Below are 17,498 nucleotides of genomic sequence, written 5' to 3' on the forward strand. Positions count from 1 at the left end.
AACAGTTCAGGGCTTCCCTGGTGGCTCGGTGGTGAAGAATCCGCCTGCCAGTACAGGAGACACGGGTTCAATCCCTGGTCTGGGAGAATTCCGCATGCTACGGAGCAGCTAAGCCCATGGACCACAACTACTGAGCCTGTGATCTGGAGCCTGGGAACTGCAGCTAGAGAAAGGCCTGTGCAGCAAGGAAGACCCAGAACAGCCAAATAAATAAAAAAAATTTAAAAATAAAGTAAACAACTAATTTAGCAGAATAGACATTTAGCAAACATTTTAGCTGAATGTTTAGCTACATAAACATTTAGCAAAATAAACACTCTGCATTTAGCAGATTCACACGGTGGTACAAACATCACCTCTGTCAGTTCCAAACCATCTTTGTCACCACCAAGGACAGGTTGTATCCTCCCGCCCCGCATACACCGGCCTGCTTTCTGTCTCTGTGGATTTGCTTCTTCTGGACACTTCATGTAAATGCGATCGTACAATGTGTGACCTTTTGTTCCTGGCTTCTTTCAGTGAGAGCAGTGTTCTTGAGGTTGATCGTGTTATAGCAGGTATCAGTACTTGGTCCCCTTTAATGAAAATATCTATTTTATACTCTATCAAGTATTGTGTCTTTAGGGAATTCCCTGGATGTCCAGGGATTAGGACTCTGACCTTCCACTGCAGGGGACTCGGGTTCGATCACTGGTTGGGGACCTTAAGATCCCACGTGCCATGTGGCCAAAAAAAAAAGAAAAAAACATATATATATATTTTACAAAAGGAAGAAACAACCTGTTATTCTAAAGCCTTTCAGTTCAAATCAATCACTCAATCATGTACACCTCTTTGAAACCCCATGGACTGCAGCATGCCAGGCTTCCCTGTCCAACAGGAATTGGCCTGGAGCTTGCTCAAACTCATGTCCATCAAGTTGGTGACGCCATCCAAACATCTCATCCGCTGTCATCCCCTTTTCCTGCCTTCAATTTTTCCCAGCATCAGGGTCTTTTCCAATGAGTTAGCTCTTCCCATCAGGTGGCAAAAATATTGGAGTTTCAGCTTCAACATCAGTCCTTCCAATGAATATTCAGGACTGATTTCCTTTAGGATTGACTGGTTGGATCTCCTTTCTGTCCAAGGGACTCTCAAGAGTCTTCTCTGACACCACAGTTCAAAAGCGTCAATTCTTCAACACTTCGGCTTTCTTTATAGTCCAACTCTCACATTCATACATGACTACTGGAAAAACCATAGCTTTGACGAGATGGACCTTTGTTGGCAAAGTAATGTCCCTGCTTTTTAATATGCTATCTAGGTTGGTCATAGCTTTTCTTTCAAGGAGCAAGCATCTTTTAGTTTCATGACTGTAGTCACCATCTGCAGTGATTTTGGAGCCCCCAAAAGCAAAGTCTCTCACTATTTTCATTATTTCCCCATCTATTTGCCATGAAGTGATGGGACTGGATGCCATGATCTTAGTTTTCTGAATGTTGAGCTTTAAGCCAACTTTTTCACTCTCCTCTTTCACTTTCATCAAGAGGCTCTTTAGTTCTTCTTTGCTTTCTGCCATGAAGATGGTGTCATCTGCATAACTTCACTGCATAACTGCATTGCCGGATATTTCTCCCAACAATCTTGATTCCAGCTTGTGCTTCATCCAGTCTGGCGTCACAGGCTACCAACTGCTCCCCCAGGGCCTTGGGAATGAGAAGCAGGGCTGCCCAGTGGGTCGGGCCTTTGCTGGGCCCTCTGCCCCCATCGGTGTCCACTTCCTGCCCCAGCACTGGCAGCAGGAGATCTGCCCGGGGCTCACCTTCTCCAGCAGGGAGGGTGGGGCGCCGGCCTGTCCTCTGTCCACGCTGGCTTGGAATGGGCGAGGGGCCCTTCCAGCCTCAGGCCCTTCGTGACTGCACTCTGGAAGGTGACCTGTGGAGCTCCAGACTTGGAGGAGGAGCCTTTCTTTGCCTGGTCCTTTGGTGAATCGGTGTCAGGTTTGTGTTCAAAAACTTGATTGGACTAAAGCATCAGTGGGGCAGAAGCGTGGCATGCTTCAGCTCTGCGTGTCTCCCTCTCCAGAGTCCATGCCCTCAGCCCAGCTTGCCCTCGTTCCTATAACACCGCCTGGAGGTGTTGCCCGACCCGGGGCCAGGCATTCCTCCTGCTCCCACCTCCATCCCTGAGAGGTGTCGCTGACCCTTTGCCCTGAGCACAGCAGGGCGTGAGAGGCCCTGAGGAGGCCTGCAGGAAGAGCCGTCTCCCTGCCAGGCGACCCGGGGGCTCTCACTGCCATTAGGGAACAGCTGGGGAGATGCTGACACAAAGTGTGCTTTGATTCAGACCAGGGGGTCACTGGCTTGGCCCCTGGGGGTGGGTATGGTGGTGGAGGGAAAGGCCACTCCAGGACAGAGACCTCCCCAGGGCAGAGACCTCCCCGGGACAGAGACCTCTCCAGGCAGAGACCTCCCCAGGACAAAGATCTCCTCCAGACAGAGACCTCCCCAGGACAGAGACCTCCCCAGGACAGAGATCTCCCCCAGACAGAGACGTCCCCAGGACAGAGACCTCCCCAGGACAGAGACCTCCCCCAGACAGAGACGTCCCCAGGCAAAAACCTCCCTGGGTTGCAGAACACAGCTGGCAGAGCAGTTCCCAGTTCCCAGGACAATGGGATGAAGACTAGAATTAAGTTGTCTATTTTCAGCAAGTTTTTAATTTAGCAACTTCAGTGACTTTCAGGAAAATACAGATCCCGGTATTAGCCCGACTGACACCAGTCCTCCTTCTCACCTCCTTGAATTTCATGCTTGTACCTTGTCTCCAGAATTCTTCTCCATTTCTTTCTCTTGACTTTCTTTACTCCAACTAACATTTCACCTGCAGGGTGTCCTCCACATCTTTATGAACAGGGAGTTGGGCAGGATGAAGAGCAACCTCCCAAGGCAGCAGCATCCCCGAGTGTCAGTGAAGACCCAGGGCCGACCCTTCCAGGGTCTTCATGGAGGAGCTGCTGCAGGCCCCTGGAGGAAGGTCTCTGCCTCTGTCCACCTCTCAGAGCAGCTCTTCTAAATCAGCTCTCAGAGACATGCCCGTGGAAGGGCAAGAGTTCTTGAGAATAATCTGAATAATCTGAATGGTCTTCCATTGTCTGTCTCTGAGTCTGTACTCATGGTCAGGACTTTCTGGGTGAGGGATATTCAGCAAAGACTTTGTATAAACAACCACTCGTGCCTAGAGGAGGCCTAAGATGGCATAGCATGTGGTACCAAGGATGCATGTTCCAAGGTGCTGAGATGGCATGCCATGGCACGCACCCTGCCCCGAGTGGTGGGTGGTGAGCACTGGGGACCTGAGAGCTTGGGCTCCAGACACTGACTCAGTTTCCCCACAAAGGGCCTCACCAGCATCAAGTGAGAGTAGTTTCTTTTCCTCCATGGCCTATGTCTGTCTGGACTGTATTTGTAAGTTGTTCATTTACATTTTGCTGCAAAGGAGCTGAAAACACTAGGAGTTTATTCTGAGTTGCCACCCGTGTGTCCCAAGAGCGTGTGATTTACCTCAACACGGAGCTCACGCGGGGCAGAGAAACTCCCCCTCTTGCAGAAGGGAGGGGAGCTCGTTGGGTTCCTGAGCGCCTGAGAGGCAGGTGTGCCCTGGGGTGTGTGTGTGGGGGGGGGCGGTGTCTGCACGGGGTCAGTGGCTCCCAATCCCAGATGGAAAAGCAGGATGGTGCTCTGTGCATCGTGTCTGTGCCATCCAGGAGGCGGACGGCCGAGTCCTCACCCAGAGAGCAGCGTGGAGCCCGAAGCTCACCTCCGGGACCTAGGACTGTGGCCTCCCCGTGGCTCCACGCCACCCCCCAGCCCCTCTCTATCAGGACGAGAACTTTCTGAACGCTCATCAGGGGTGCGCTTCCTTCTGTTTCACTCTGGAGGTGACATTTCACCGTGCCTGTGTTGGGCTCTGGTTGGTCCAGCTCTTACGCTCTGGCCACGTGTTCCATGCCGGCCATGCTCCCTGGGGACACGAGGCTGTCCTCTGAGCCTCCCTCCCTGCCCCGCCGGATGACACAGAGTGCAACCAGAGCTGGTTCCGGTTGCCAGCAGCCACTTGTGACTGCAGGGCTCCCCCTGCCCGAAACCTTCATGCCTAAGTTTCTCAGCTCATGTTCTTCTCTGGGCAGACTTGCCCACTCAGGGCCCTTGCTGCTGTGAAGATCAAACTAATTACCTACAAAACAACACAGAAGAGTCTTCCCAGCCTGCCGGTGCCATTTGCCTCTTAAGACAAGGCAGCCCACGGATGAGATAATGGCAGGAAAGATACATCTGCTGGGCTCAGAGGAAAATGGAAGAATTGATTTCCTCTGCCCTGGCCTGGGAGCTAATAGACTGTGACTCAAGATTCAAGAGCTGGTGAGTCAGGGACGAGGAAGCCGCACGTTGAGTCACTTTAGGTCATTACCTGGGCGCCTCCTGGCCCGCGGTGACCCGGGGCGCTGGCCATTCCGTTCCATCAGCCTGGTGCGATCAATGCCCACCTTCCTGTGTGGCTCACGATCAGCAGTGATGGGTCCACTGCCCACGGCAGTGACGCCGAACAAGTCACCTCTCCTGCTGTAGTCATGTCTCCCGCGCCCCGCTGCCCGCTTCTGCTGCAGCTTGATGTCTCAGAGCCCTGTGGTCAGAACACGGGCCTCCCAGTACCTTCCCAGCCCACATTCCCGATGGCGCGCTTAGCTCTCCTTCCATCGCCTGGTGTCTGGAGCTCCCAGGGTGGTGGGTGTCAGTGTCCTGATGGCGGGTGCAGCTCCGTCTTCCAACCTTCTGCTCCAGGTCTGTGAGCGGACATGCAGGTGTCAGCTGTGGACCTCCTGCTGACATAGTCATGCTTCTGGCGGCCAGGTCACCCCCGGGGGCCAGGCAGGGGCCAGGCAGGTCCCGGCCAAGTGAGGAGAAAGAGCTGAAGCCCCCTTGTTAAGGGAGGTTGAGGCACCCACCCAGGTCTCTCTTGAGATTTCCTGGGTTGTGAGCTCACGTGTGGTGCTCAGAGATCCAGGGGTTGGGGGGATCCCCTGCCCCATCCAGGCCCCCTGCCATCAGCTGTCCCTAGAGCCTGTGCCTCAGTGCGCCCAGCAGATGGTGCAGGAGACTCAGAGGCATGCAGGGGTGCAGCCTTAGTTCATTTCAGTTGCTCAGTCCTGTCGAACTCTCTGTGACCCCATGGACTGCAGCACGCCAAGCCTCCCTGTCCATCTCCAACTCCCAGAGCTTACTCAAACTCATGTCAATGGAGTCGGTGATGCCATCCAACCATCTCATCCTCTGTCATCCCCTTCTCCTCCTGCCTTCAGTCTTTCCCAGCATCAGGGTCTTTTCTAATGAGTCAGCTCTTCGCATCAGGTGGCTAAAGTATTAGAGCTTCAGCTTCAGCATCAGTCTTTCCAATGAATATTCCAGGTTGATTTCCTTTGGGATGGACTGGTTTGATCTCTTTGTTGTTCAAGGGACTGTCAAGAATCTTCTCCAGCACCACAGTTTGAAAGCATCAACTCTTCAGGGCTCAGCCTTCTTTATGGTCCAACTCTCACATCCATACGTGCTGGTTCCCTTCTTTTCCAGCCCCATTTATGCTCTAACCACAACTGCTGTTATAACAGAGACTTTAGCAATTATGACCAAATAATCCCACCCTGAAAATTAGTTTTGAGAAGCACATATACAGATAAGAGCCTAGAACAGAGATTAGCAGATACAAGCACTATTTCCCTGTGTGTTTCTTAGCAGCTGAGGCAGAGAAGTAGACATTCTGGGTTGTATGAATCTCATCCAAGCCAGGTGACAAACTTCCCTGGCTCTAGATTCAAGAAGGGACACGCGGTGAGGGTGCCGCTGACTGTCTCATAGAAAACATGCCTGCAATGTTCACACAAGAGTCACAAATATGCTGTGGACACGTCTCAGCTCCAGGCGGGCATCTGCGACTCTGACTCCCCTTGCAAAGCTGACAGGAGGGGTGGGCACAGAGCCTGGCAGGCAGAGACATGATGTGGGTGGTAGACATGAATAACACTGTCCTTATGCAAGTTCAGGCCCCACCCCTGAGCCCTTGGGTGATGCTGAGGCCACACGGCCATCATGGGCTTCCGTCTAAACATGAAGGGGATAGAGGAAAACCCAGAGAACAGATGTGTCAACTTGCTGAGCCTCAGCTGACCAGTTGCAAACAATCCAGGCTGAAGTCTTGGTTTGGCACCTTAGCAGTGATGCTAAGCCCTAGGAAATGGCTTGGGGGCCTAGTTTGGGGACAGAGAGATATTCAAAGTGGTGCCTCTCCAATGACCTGGATGCTGTTAGGACCTCCAGGACACCCCACCCTGCCTGGTTCTGGAGTGGGGTGGGCAGCACCTTGGCCACACTCATGTGGGGCATGGACAAGACCACAGCTCCAGCCGAGTCCCAGGGGGCCGGGGGATGTGGTGCCTCCTGGAGCCCTGCCTCTGAGTGTGGTGATTCCAGTGACCCACTGAGTGAGGCCCACCCGCTTGTCCATTTCAGCATCCAGGTGGCGACGAGCCCACCGATGCTGACGCGGAAGAGGCGGCCCTCAAGAGAAAGCTGGAGGAGCTGACCAGCCACGTCAGTGACCAAGGGGCCTCATCCGCAGAGGAAGAGGGCATGGACGCAGGGGCTGGGATGGGCAGAAGCAAGCCTGCCGAGGACCACCCTGGGGCCACACGGGAGGTGAGGTCCCCCGAGCGGTCTCAGCAGGAGACAGGGGGAGGCAGGGCCAGGGATCAGCGGTTTGTGACTAAGCCACCAGCCCAGCCACAACCCCTGGTGAGCCCTGAGGGCCCCGGGTGCCCGGCCGCCCCTGCAGTGCAGAGAGAAGCAGCGTCAGGACGGGACGTGCGTCAGTGAGAGCCGCGCGGCCTCTCCGGCTCGTGGTCACGCTTGGGGCTTCCCTGCCCTAGGTGTGCATGGCTGCAGGCCAGACCCCCAGCCGGGAAAAGGACCCTCTGAGTCCTGGGGACCCCGAGCAGCCCATCAGGACCACGGAGGCGGAGCTGGCGGAGCTGGAGGGCCGAGTGGCCACCACGGCCTGTGAGGTGCGGCGGACAGAGAGCCAGGTAGGCGAGTGGCCGCGCGATGCCCGCCCCGCTTGGGAGACGAGACTTGTTTGCTTCACGAGAAGGAATAAGTGAACCCGGAGTCCCCAGGATGGCCTGCCGCCCGGAACGTGTGTGGCCTGGAGCACGCCGCTCTCCTCGGGGACAGAAGGGCACCCCAGACAGATGGTGGGGGCCCGGAAAGCCTGGGAAGGGCCCTGAGAGCTCGCATAGCGCAGCCCACGCTGTCGGCTCCAGAGCAAGACTTGGGGCTTTCTGTGGGAACCACTCTCCTCACCCCTGGGAGTGGGTGACCCTTCCGGTGACCATGGAAGATGGGTGAAAATGAGGTCCCCCAGGAAGTGCCCCTGGTCGGGACACCCATCTTAGGGGAAGTGTCATATTAGTAAACTCGATGAAGCCAGAGCAGCTGCTCTTTCTGGTCCGCGACATTGAGAAGGGACTTCCAAGTGACGTCTATCTGTCCTTCCTCCAGGTTTCGAATATCGAGTCCAGGATTGCAGCCTTGCGGGCAGCGGGGCTCACCGTGCAGCCCTCGGGAAAGCCCCAGAGGAAGTCTAACCTCCCGGTGAGTGGAGGGACTTCGGGGCCCTGGGAGGTCGTGCCCGGAGCCCTGGGAGGGGGGCACAGGGTGGCCTGGGGCAGCGAGAGCCCCCACCAGCTGCCCCCCCTTCCCTCCCCTGATGTCAGTGACCTGGGTGGGATTCTTTTTCATCTGTTACTGCCGATTCTAACATAAAGAGCGCTTTACGGGGAAGCGGGGCCTGGACGGGCTTAATAGAGCTCCGCTTCACAGCGGGTGCGATCAGGAGGGGCAGGATGGAGATCCGCCCACAACAGACACCTGAGAGTGGCATCCTTCCCAATTCAAGTCGGGGATCCCCAGACAGACCACACTGAGGAAATCTGGCAGAAGAAGGGCAGGTGCTCCCAGGAGAGCCCCAGGGGCAACTGCCAGGACGCCCCAGTTGAACCTGAGCTTAAGATGTGCGACAAGTCATTTCCTCGTATAAGCACATCCCGTGCACTCTTTGGGGCGTGCATACAGTACTGTTCACTTGTGGTTGATCTGCAACTCAAAGCCAGCTGGGATTTCCATATTTTAATCTGCTGAACCCAGAGCCCTGGAGTGGCGTGTTTGGAGGACTGACAGGTCATCCCAGCCTCTCAGGCTGACTAATAGAAAGAACATCCATCCTTAGTCCTGCTCACCTGCCCTGCGGCTGGAGGTCAGACAGGCTGTCATGACGCACAGACGCCTTCCTTGTTCTCCAGATCTTTCTCCCCCGGCTTATCAGGAAATCTAGCCAGAGTCTGATGGATCCAAATGCAGACCCTTTGAATGAGGCCGAGGTATGTGTTCACTGCACCCAGGCTCGAGGGGGTGGGAGAGGGTAAACAAGTGGCCTGACTTTTCTAGCAGCGGGACAAGCCAGTAGGTGGTGGAGCTGAAATATGCAGACTTTAAGAAGCCTGGTGAGTCTCACAGGCTGACTTCCCGCAGAGGCAAGGCTTGATGTAGGGTGTCTGTAGGAGGGGAAAAAAAAGCCAGGAAAACCCAGCAGGGGAGTGGGAGGGTGGGACAGAGGGCAGGGCTGGGGTAGGGGCTGGGGGGGAGGTGGGCAGAACCCCCGGCAGGGTAACCGGCTCAGGGTAACACGGAGCCCCGGAGACACCACAGGTCACAGGGGAGTGGTCCTGTGCCTGGACCACGTGCTGGACGTGTATCCCCCGCGTGCTCACCAGTCACAGGGGACGCATATTCACAGGCACAGGGTCTGGGACGGCCCTGCTCTGGGAGCCGCGCGTCCAGGCTGTGGGAGGGAAGCACTGAGCCTCTGTACAGGAAGCAGCAAGAGAGTAGACGCTGGGGGGGTGAGGACACCCCTCAGTCTGCCCATCAGGGAGACACGGGGTGGGGGTGGGAGGGAGGGGGCAGACTCCAGTCCCAGGGCCCCACGGATAGCGGCATCTGCCCCACGTCCTGCCAGCTCCCTGAGATCTCGAGTAACCATCTAGTCGCTTCTGCTTCTCATGACAGCAGCACTGGGTCACTCTTCCCAGTAAAGACGGTATTTTTACCATCCCTTCCATCTGAGGTTTACAGCACCTGGTGAGCCGGGGCAGACACCACCCCTATTGCAGTGATGGGAGGAGACCGCACAGACCACCGAGCTAGAGGGTCTCAGGCAGGCCCCTGGCCCCGACCCCACCCTCTTCCCAGGGCCGTGACCTCCCTGATGTGTCGCGGGACGCCCCAGCCTCCTGGTACAGCCACAGAGCAGCCGGGCTGAAACCCCAGGGGGCCGGGGTTGGCAGGACTTCCGGAGAAGTCAGGCTGTTTGCCTCTCGCTTCCCCCTGAGGAGGCAAAACACGGAAGGAATTATCCCAGAGTAGAGAGCCAAGCAACAGGAGAGGGCGAGGGAAGGGAAGGTGCGGGCCAGCAGCCATGGGTGCTGGGCGTGTATCGTTCAGTCGCTGAGTCGTGTCCGACTCTTTGCGACCCCATGGACTGCAGCACAGCAGGCTTCTCTGTCCTTCACTATCTCCCGGAGCTTGCTCACACTCATGTCCATTGAGTCAGTGATGCCATCCAACCATCTCATCCTCTGTCGTCCCCTTCTCCTCCTGCCTTCAATCTTTCCCAGCGTCAGGGTCTTTTCCAGTGAGTCAGTTCTTCATATCAGGTGGCCAAAGTATTGGAGTTTCAGCTTCAGCATCAGTCCTTCCAATGAATATTCAGGGCTAATTTCCTTTAGGATTGACTGGTGTCATCTCCTTGCAGTCCAAGGGACTCTCAAGAGTCTTCTCCAACATCGCAGACTCTTGAGAGTCCCTTCCCAAAACTGGCAGTTCTCCAAAAGGCAAGGATCTCTTTTATATTCTTATATTTGGTAATTTATTGATAACATGCATTTTAGTACTGTTTAAAGTTCTAATATTGCCAAAGAACGGAAGACAGTTACCGTCATTTATCAGAATTTGCTTGAATGATGAGAAATTTGCATTTACCTCTTGGTGCCCCTAACAATTAGAGCGACATAGTGACACCCAGAGACGTGTCATTCTTCTAGGTGGAGGCTGTGCCCTGTCTCATGAATAGGAAGCTCAGCAATTACCCCAAAAGCCAAGGTAAGAGTCACTTGCTCCCCTCGTTACACAGGCCTAAGAGAGCGTGAAAATGACCAATCAGGGCTTGGGATTTCTACATGAGCCATGGGACACAACGTCTCATGCCCTGACACCCACAGGACACCCCAGTGTCCCCTGGCCACCCCCAGCGACTGTTGCAGTGAGCTGATGCCTGGATCCCTGGAATCTTCTGCTTTAAGCACATAAAGGTGGAGTGGTGGGGTCTGTGTCATGTGATTTAATTTGTACATACACAGTATGGCACTAGTGGTAAAAAATCAGCCTGCCAGTCAGGAGACACAAGAGACACAGGTTCGATCCCTGGGTTGGGAAGATCCCCTGGAGAAGGAAATGGCAACCCACTCCAGCATTCTTGCCTGGAGAATCCCATGGACAGAGGAGCCTGGCGGCTACAGTCCATGGGGTTGCAAAGAGTCAGACACCGCTGAGCACGCACACGCATGCACGGTGCACAGCTCCAGACCTTCTCACACAGAGTGTGGGACACAGTTTCTTGATGTCTTGGACATCAAGGACAAGGACAGCATTCGTCCTGGATCATGCATTTGTTTCCATGCTGCTTTTAAAATTTCTTAGGAGGCAAAGACACTTGTTTGAGCTAAGTGTGTGATTAATAAACAAGCCCCCTTCTGTTTTCCCCAAAGACAAAGATGATGACTCCTTCAGTCGGAAGTCCGTGTACCGCGGATCCCTGACCCAGAGAAACCCCAACGGCAGGAAGAGAGCTGCCAACCACAGCTTTGCGGTAAGTTTTCTCGGTTCACTGGGGCGACTTCTGTGACCTGTCAGGCTGATACATGAAGTCTTCAAAGTAAAGAATTGGGTAAACTCACAAGAAAAGTAAGATCAACGGAAGATCTAAAGGAAAATGGAAAACATTTCTAAAGGTACCCGAGTGTCAGGCTGATGGGGGGCGGATCACCTCACCCTGGGGGTCTGGGCTTGAGATCGGGGGCAGCCCACGAGGCAGTGGGGACCCCCGCCCAGCCCCGCACACCTTCCCTGCGCAGTAAAGGTCGTGCTGCTAAGCCACCTGTGCAGATGCCGGGGTCGGCGCTGTCCCCCAGCTTCCCTGGGAGGGACCTCGGTGCAGAGGGAGCCTGGGGTTCCCCCCCAAGCCCAGGGACCAGAGTCACACCCACAGCCCAGGGGTGGGCAGGAGCCCTCAGTGGCCACCATTAGGGTCCCAACACCCTGGATCCCCACCGCTGTCCACACCCACACCCCACCTGCCGGCTGCAACCCCCCAGCAACAATTCTGACTTCATTCCGGTTATGCGAGTCTGAGCCGATGCCCTGGCTGTCCAAGAAGACAGAGTGACCGCTCTGTTATTTCCACAGACTCCATCTTTAAACAGATTTCAAGGGATTTCACAACACTCACTGCTGATGCCTGTGGCTGGGAGACGGGCAGGCAGGTGGGGCCCACATGTCCGACACAGCCAGCATCAGCCCACCCCAGACGAGGCTCCCCGCCCGGCCCCACGTGGGCCGGGCAAAGGCCACCTGGGCCGTGGCCAGAGCAGGGCCATTCCCTGCAGGAGACTGATAATGAAATCACCAGTGGGGGCTTGAAAATCTAAGTGCTTCCAAATGAGAACACACCTTCCTGTGTTTCAGCGCTTTCAGCTGTCAGATACTTTCCATCTTCACAGCCCGTTTGATGAGGGCCAGTGTCATAGACCCAAATTCATAGGTGGGGAGACTGAGGCAGGGAGAGGTTGAGTGAAAAACCAGCGGGGTTTGACCGATGCCCTCTGACCAGCAGGTCCATGGGTTTGTGTGTGCAGCTGTGTGCGTGCATGCGTGTGTCCGTGTGCATGCCCGTGTGTTTCTATGTGCACACACTCACGTGTCTAGGTGCGTCTTTACTCGTGTGCACGCCTGTGTGTTTCCGTGCCCCTCTGTCCTCCTCGCCTGTGAGTTTCTCTGCCTGTGTGTGCCTAGGTGTACGGCTGTGTATCTCACACCCACTTGTGCATATGGTGTGTCCATGTGCGTGTGTGTGCTCCACAGAAACCCGTGATGACCCACCAGCCCTAAGAGGAGAGGTTCGCCAGGACGGAACACCCACCCCCTTCCCCTCCACCTCGGGCACCGCGTCCCGCCTCCTGCCCCGCGCTTTCCGCTGCACACAGCCCAGTGGAGGAAGAAGAAGAGACCCTTAGCCCGTGTTGGAAACCCACCCGCGAGCTGTCAGCAGTTCTCAGACCGTCAGCTCTTCGCCCAAGTTCATGGACAACCTCCAAGGCCACCTGGTCCGTGGCTGCTCTGATTCGTAAGAGGCATCTAGGCTGTATGTCTTTCCCTTAGGGCGCTGTGGTTTAAGCTTTCTGAAGAGCACAAAGAAGATCTTTCTCAGTGTGATCCTTTACCCCCTCCCTGCTGGCTTCCTAATGCTGCTTTCATGACCGGCTTGGACAGGAGAGGACGCGGTGACCGCCCCAGCCGTCTGTGTACTCCTGAGTGTGTCTGCCGGGTCGTGGGTGGATGTGTGAGCACTCCTGGACATCGGGACGAGTGACTGGACTCTTGTCTCTCTGAATAAGAAGGAGGGAAGGCTGTCAGATCTCCTTACACACACACCCCATCTTCAAGTTCACCCATGCTTCACAGGCTGGGAGAGAGGACCCCGTGGTTCAGGACAGAGCGTGCGGGGGGAGCAGGTGGGCGTCTGCTCACAGCCTGGGTGTCGGGGCGCACCGCCTGCTGGGAGGCCCCGGTGGCACGCTGGACGGGCGGGCAGAAGGGTGGGCTCCAGCCCGGCACTGCCGCTCACTGCAGTGGGATCCAGTGGGGCAAAGGACCAGCTGGTGATGCCCGCCAGCCACTTGCCATCCGTCCGTAGACGAGCTCCGAGTCCTCTCCCACCTCGGACAGTCTGGGAGTCAGGGTGCGGTCCAGCTTTAAGGGGAGCCCACTGGGACCTTCTGCAGCTGCCTTGGGCACAGTAACCGCATCTCCCCCTCCCGGGCGTGGCTCAGGGCCTCACAGGGACCTGTTTATTTGAATGTCAGAGCAGCCCATTCTGCAGAGTGGAGCCCTGAGGGTGAAGCAGCCTCCCGCTGGGCCAGAAGCCACCTCGTGACCCTCTAATGCCTTCCGAGGCGACTTCCAGTCCGCTCTCACTTCCCTCTCGCGGCGGCTCAGTGCTTGTGTTCAGTGGTAACTGAAAGGAGATGGTGAACCTGTGATGCCCAAGAGCCTTGCCTACTAAGATGTTCTTCCGACCTGACTGTCTCCCCACGGCTTACAGATTCTGCACCACGAGCTCCAATCCCATCCCCACTGACCCCGCAGTGTCTCAGTCCCCACAGGGGCCATGTTGCCCACAAGCTGGCCCACAGCCGCTCCAGGGCGATTTTCAGAATCGGCGTCTGCGTTGATCCAGATGACCTGGGCTTTGGCAGTGTGCTGGGGTTTGTGGAAAAGATGGAGCTGATCCTCCTTCTCCAAATGAAAGCTGCTTCACGTAGGCAGCTCCTAAATTCAGTGCCGGAAATGGTTCAAGATGCCTGTACGTGGAAGAGGATGGGTTCTTTGTGATGTGCAGTCCTCCTTAATTCACAAAGAAAATGGGGGGTCGACGTGAGCTCCTAGCTTTCGAGGGGGAGGCAGTCCTGGCTGGCCTGGAGCCCTGCCCTGGAGGTGAGGGTAACAGGCCCACCGAGGACCAGAGTGGCCACTTCGCTCCATGGCTAACTTGAGTGCAGAGAGCTTCCAACCTGGAAACACACTGGTGCCTCTTTCCAAAGGCCCCTCTCAGGGGTCTCCGATTAGGTCCACAGCTGTACTCACTCATTCATTCGTTCACCTGACGGTGTGCACAGCCCAGGGATCTGTGTTCATCCGTGGCCGTGGCCAGGTCATCAGGGACGTGAGTTCTCCCGGTCCCATGCTGGCTCCTCGGCCCTTCCTGCCTCCTCTCCTTCCCGGTCAGGACCATGGTTTTAGGGGCCCATGGCTGGTCTGCCGCCCAGACGCCCCGAGGTCCCCTGCACAGACCAGCCACCCCTTCCTCCGGCATCTCAACATCAGCCCATCCTGCTGACCCCAGATCTCACCCCCACACCCTGCTGCACCCACTCAGGTCACCTCCATCCTGCCCGGGGGCTCTGGGCAAGGCGCTTCCCTCTCTTCAACTTCACGTTCTGTCGGGAAAGCTGGCCTCTGCCTTCTGTGTACACCTCCACCCTCTGCTCTCCCACTTCGTCAGCAGCCGTGTCACTGATTCAGGATTTTTCCTTCAGGTTTATTTTTGATGTGGACCACTTTTAAAGTCTTTATTGGATTTGTTACACTATTGCTTCTGTTTTATGTTTTGGTTTTTTGTGGCCGCGAGACATGTGGGATGTTAGTTCCCCGACCAGGGATCAAGCCTGCTCCCCCTGCATTGGAAGGTGAAGCCTTAACCCCTGGGCCCCCAGGGACATCCCTGGGATATGTTTTTATGCCAAAGACGTGCGCTCTGCTGATTCCAGGATGGCAGCTCTGGTTTCACAGGCCTCCTAGCCCTCTCCCTTCAGTGCTGTCCTGTGTTTATTTTATACCAGGATGTGTTGCATGGACGCTGTGCTTTCATTTCCAGGGTTACCTGTGGTCCAGTGTGTGATTGTCCTCTCGAGAGCATCCTTGTGACTTGTGGACCCGGGTTTCCCGGGACCACTGGCTGCTGTCTGCCATACTTGGGGCAGCACGGGGCGTCAGGAAGGTCACCAGAACTCCACTGCCGGCCCCCTGCACCTTGCCTTTCCAGCCCCGGGCAGCCTTGAGAGGAGGCAGCCCCCTGGCCTGGTCCCCACAGTCCTGTCAGTTTGGAGGGACAATGTCCAAGGCGCATCAGCCCTTCCCTTTTCTCCAGAGCCCCTCTGCTCCTGTTCCCTCCTAAGGCTGTCCACTGCAGCGGGGTCTGGGTCAGGCCAGCAGATCTGGCCACATCCCTATGTTTCTTGTGTCTGTGGTTGTTTCTATGCTACAAAATCAGAGCTGAGTACGTATGGGAAATCTGTGCTGACCCCTGGTCCGGGCCCGTGGCATTGACCTGGGCAGCGGGGGCTGGCAAGCGTCATCTCAGGCAGCGCCAAGTAGGGAGGAAGGACCAGACCATGCTTACCTCCTGCATCTTCACCCCAGCCTCCCCGCACCCCAGGTACTGCCACCATCACCCAAACCATCCATCCCACGTGCCTGTCTGCCCCCCACCCCCCGAGGCTCTTCTCAAAGTCTGGCCTTGTTTGTTCTCTTGTTCTATAATTACTGCAAGTTTTATTTGGTGAAGGAGCCAGAATTGAGGAATAAGTGATGAGTTAGTCGCTCAGTTGTGTCTGACTCTTTGCGACCCCATGGGCTATAGCCCGCCAGGCTCCTCTGTCCTTGGAATTCTCCAGGCAAGTACTGGAGTGGGTTGCCATTTCCTTCTCCAGGGGACCCTCCCAACCCATTGGCAGGCAGATTCTTTACTATCTGAGCCACCAGGAAAGCCTAAAGAAGCCAGAACGAGGGGAGAAGGAAGGAGCCAGCATCTCCCATTCACTCACCATCTCAGCAAAAAACTGAATACATTGTGTCTTGGAAAACACACCCCACACAGCCTGACCTCGATGGGCCCCCAGCGGCTCAAGCAGATTACTACAAACTGGGCAGCTTAGAATGGCAGAAGTGTATCCTTTGGCAGAGGCTGGAAGTCCAGAATCTAGGGGTGTGCAGGGCCATGCTCCCTGCAGAGACTCCGGGAGACTGTCCGTGGCCTCTGCCTGGCTCTGTAGACTCCTGCTGTCCCCCACCGGTGGCCTCCTCCCTCTAGTCTTGGACTCCACCATGCAGGCCCCTTCAAAGCCTGTCTGTCCCAAACCTCTGTCTGCCCGTCTCTTACAAGGATCCTCATCGTTAGATTTAAGGCCCATCTGGATTCTCCAGGACAGCCCCCTCATCTCAACATCTTTACCCCGATCACACAAGCAAAGGCCCTGTTCTGAAAAAGGTCATGTGTGGACTTCCCTGGTGGTCCAGTGGTTAAGACTCCATGCTTCCAATACAGGGAGCACAGGTTCGATCTGGTCGGTGAACTAAGATCCCAAATGCCGCGTGAACACTCCCCCTCCAAAAACAAAGCATCTTGCAGGCATTCCCTGGGGCTCATGGGTCCCGGCAGGAGCAGCAGAGCATCTCACCTGCGTGTGCCCCACCAGCTGCCATGACACCTGCAGCTCCCCAAGGGCCCCTCAGTCACTCTGAGTCCTCTGATGACCGCCCCCAGAGACCACGGGGTGGGGGGCATCATTGCTCTGTCAGCAGGGCCGCGCGCTCTGCTCTGGGATGAGGCGGGAGAGGCTGGATTGGTGCCATCACCCACTGGCGGACCCCTGAGTAAAGTAATCAATAGGCAGTCTACAACAGGAATAGGAAAGGGCTCTATCTGAGCCAAACTGAGGGCTACAGCCCGAGACATGGCCTCTCAGATCGCTCAGAATCCGCTCCGGAGAAGCAGGCTTTCAGGAGCTTTGTCTCGTCAGAACGAAAAAGCATTAAAGTCAGGGATACATCCCTTCAAGGTTTCAGAAACAGAACAGATCAGTGCATGCACAGTGAGTCAGCACGGCCTTGGCACCTGGGAGGGGAATCTTATCACCAAAGGAAGACCAGCCTTGGGGTCCCAGGACGGGAGGCATCTCATCTTTATTTTGAACATGGGCATTCTTAGCTGGGCAGCTTCCCAGGTGACTCAGTGGTAAAGAACCCCCCCGACCCCTCAACAATGCAAGAGGCACAGAGTCTTGGGTTCGATCCCTGGGCAGGGAATATCCCCTGGAGGAGGAAATGGCAGTCCACCCCGGTATTCTTGTCTGGAGAATGCCATGCACAGAGGAGCCTGGCGGGCTACAGTCCATGGGGTCGCAACAGTTAGGCATGGCTGAGCGTGAACAACAGTGACATTCTTTACTTGTGGTCAATGAGCCTTTTCCTTTTTGAGTTTAAGCAGGTGCACAATGTATGCTTGATGGGCCACAAACAGGCTGTTCTAGTTGGTATCAAAGTCAAGGTAACTCCCATATAAGTGGGGCTTCCCTGATGGCTCAGTTGGTAAAGAATCCACCTGAAATGCAGGAAATCCCAGTTCTGGGTTCCATCCCTGGGTCGGGAGGATCTCCTGGAGAAGGGAATGGCTACCCACTCCAGTATCCTGGCCTGGAGAATTCCACGGACTGTATAGTCCACGGGGTCGGACACAAC

The 17,498-nt window shown here is 55.8% G+C and overlaps 1 protein-coding gene across 5 annotated transcripts in view; it reads left to right on the forward strand.

Moving 5' to 3' along the window:
- MLPH (melanophilin) overlaps positions 1 to 12,620 on the forward strand; it is a 42,841-nt gene extending 30,221 nt beyond the window's left edge. For all 5 annotated transcript variants that reach the window (XM_043462074.1, XM_043462075.1, XM_043462076.1 and 2 more), the window contains 7 exons: positions 6,543 to 6,728; positions 6,959 to 7,114; positions 7,590 to 7,682; positions 8,390 to 8,467; positions 10,190 to 10,247; positions 10,913 to 11,013; positions 12,285 to 12,620. In XM_043462074.1, coding sequence (XP_043318009.1) covers positions 6,543 to 6,728; positions 6,959 to 7,114; positions 7,590 to 7,682; positions 8,390 to 8,467; positions 10,190 to 10,247; positions 10,913 to 11,013; positions 12,285 to 12,311 — 699 coding nt within the window. In that variant the 3' untranslated portion in view covers positions 12,312 to 12,620. The remainder of the gene's footprint in view (positions 1 to 6,542; positions 6,729 to 6,958; positions 7,115 to 7,589; positions 7,683 to 8,389; positions 8,468 to 10,189; positions 10,248 to 10,912; positions 11,014 to 12,284) is intronic.
- The last annotated feature ends 4,878 nt before the right edge of the window (positions 12,621 to 17,498 follow it).

This window comes from Cervus canadensis, chromosome 2 (assembly GCF_019320065.1).
Source record: "Cervus canadensis isolate Bull #8, Minnesota chromosome 2, ASM1932006v1, whole genome shotgun sequence".
NCBI lineage: Eukaryota > Metazoa > Chordata > Mammalia > Artiodactyla > Cervidae > Cervus > Cervus canadensis.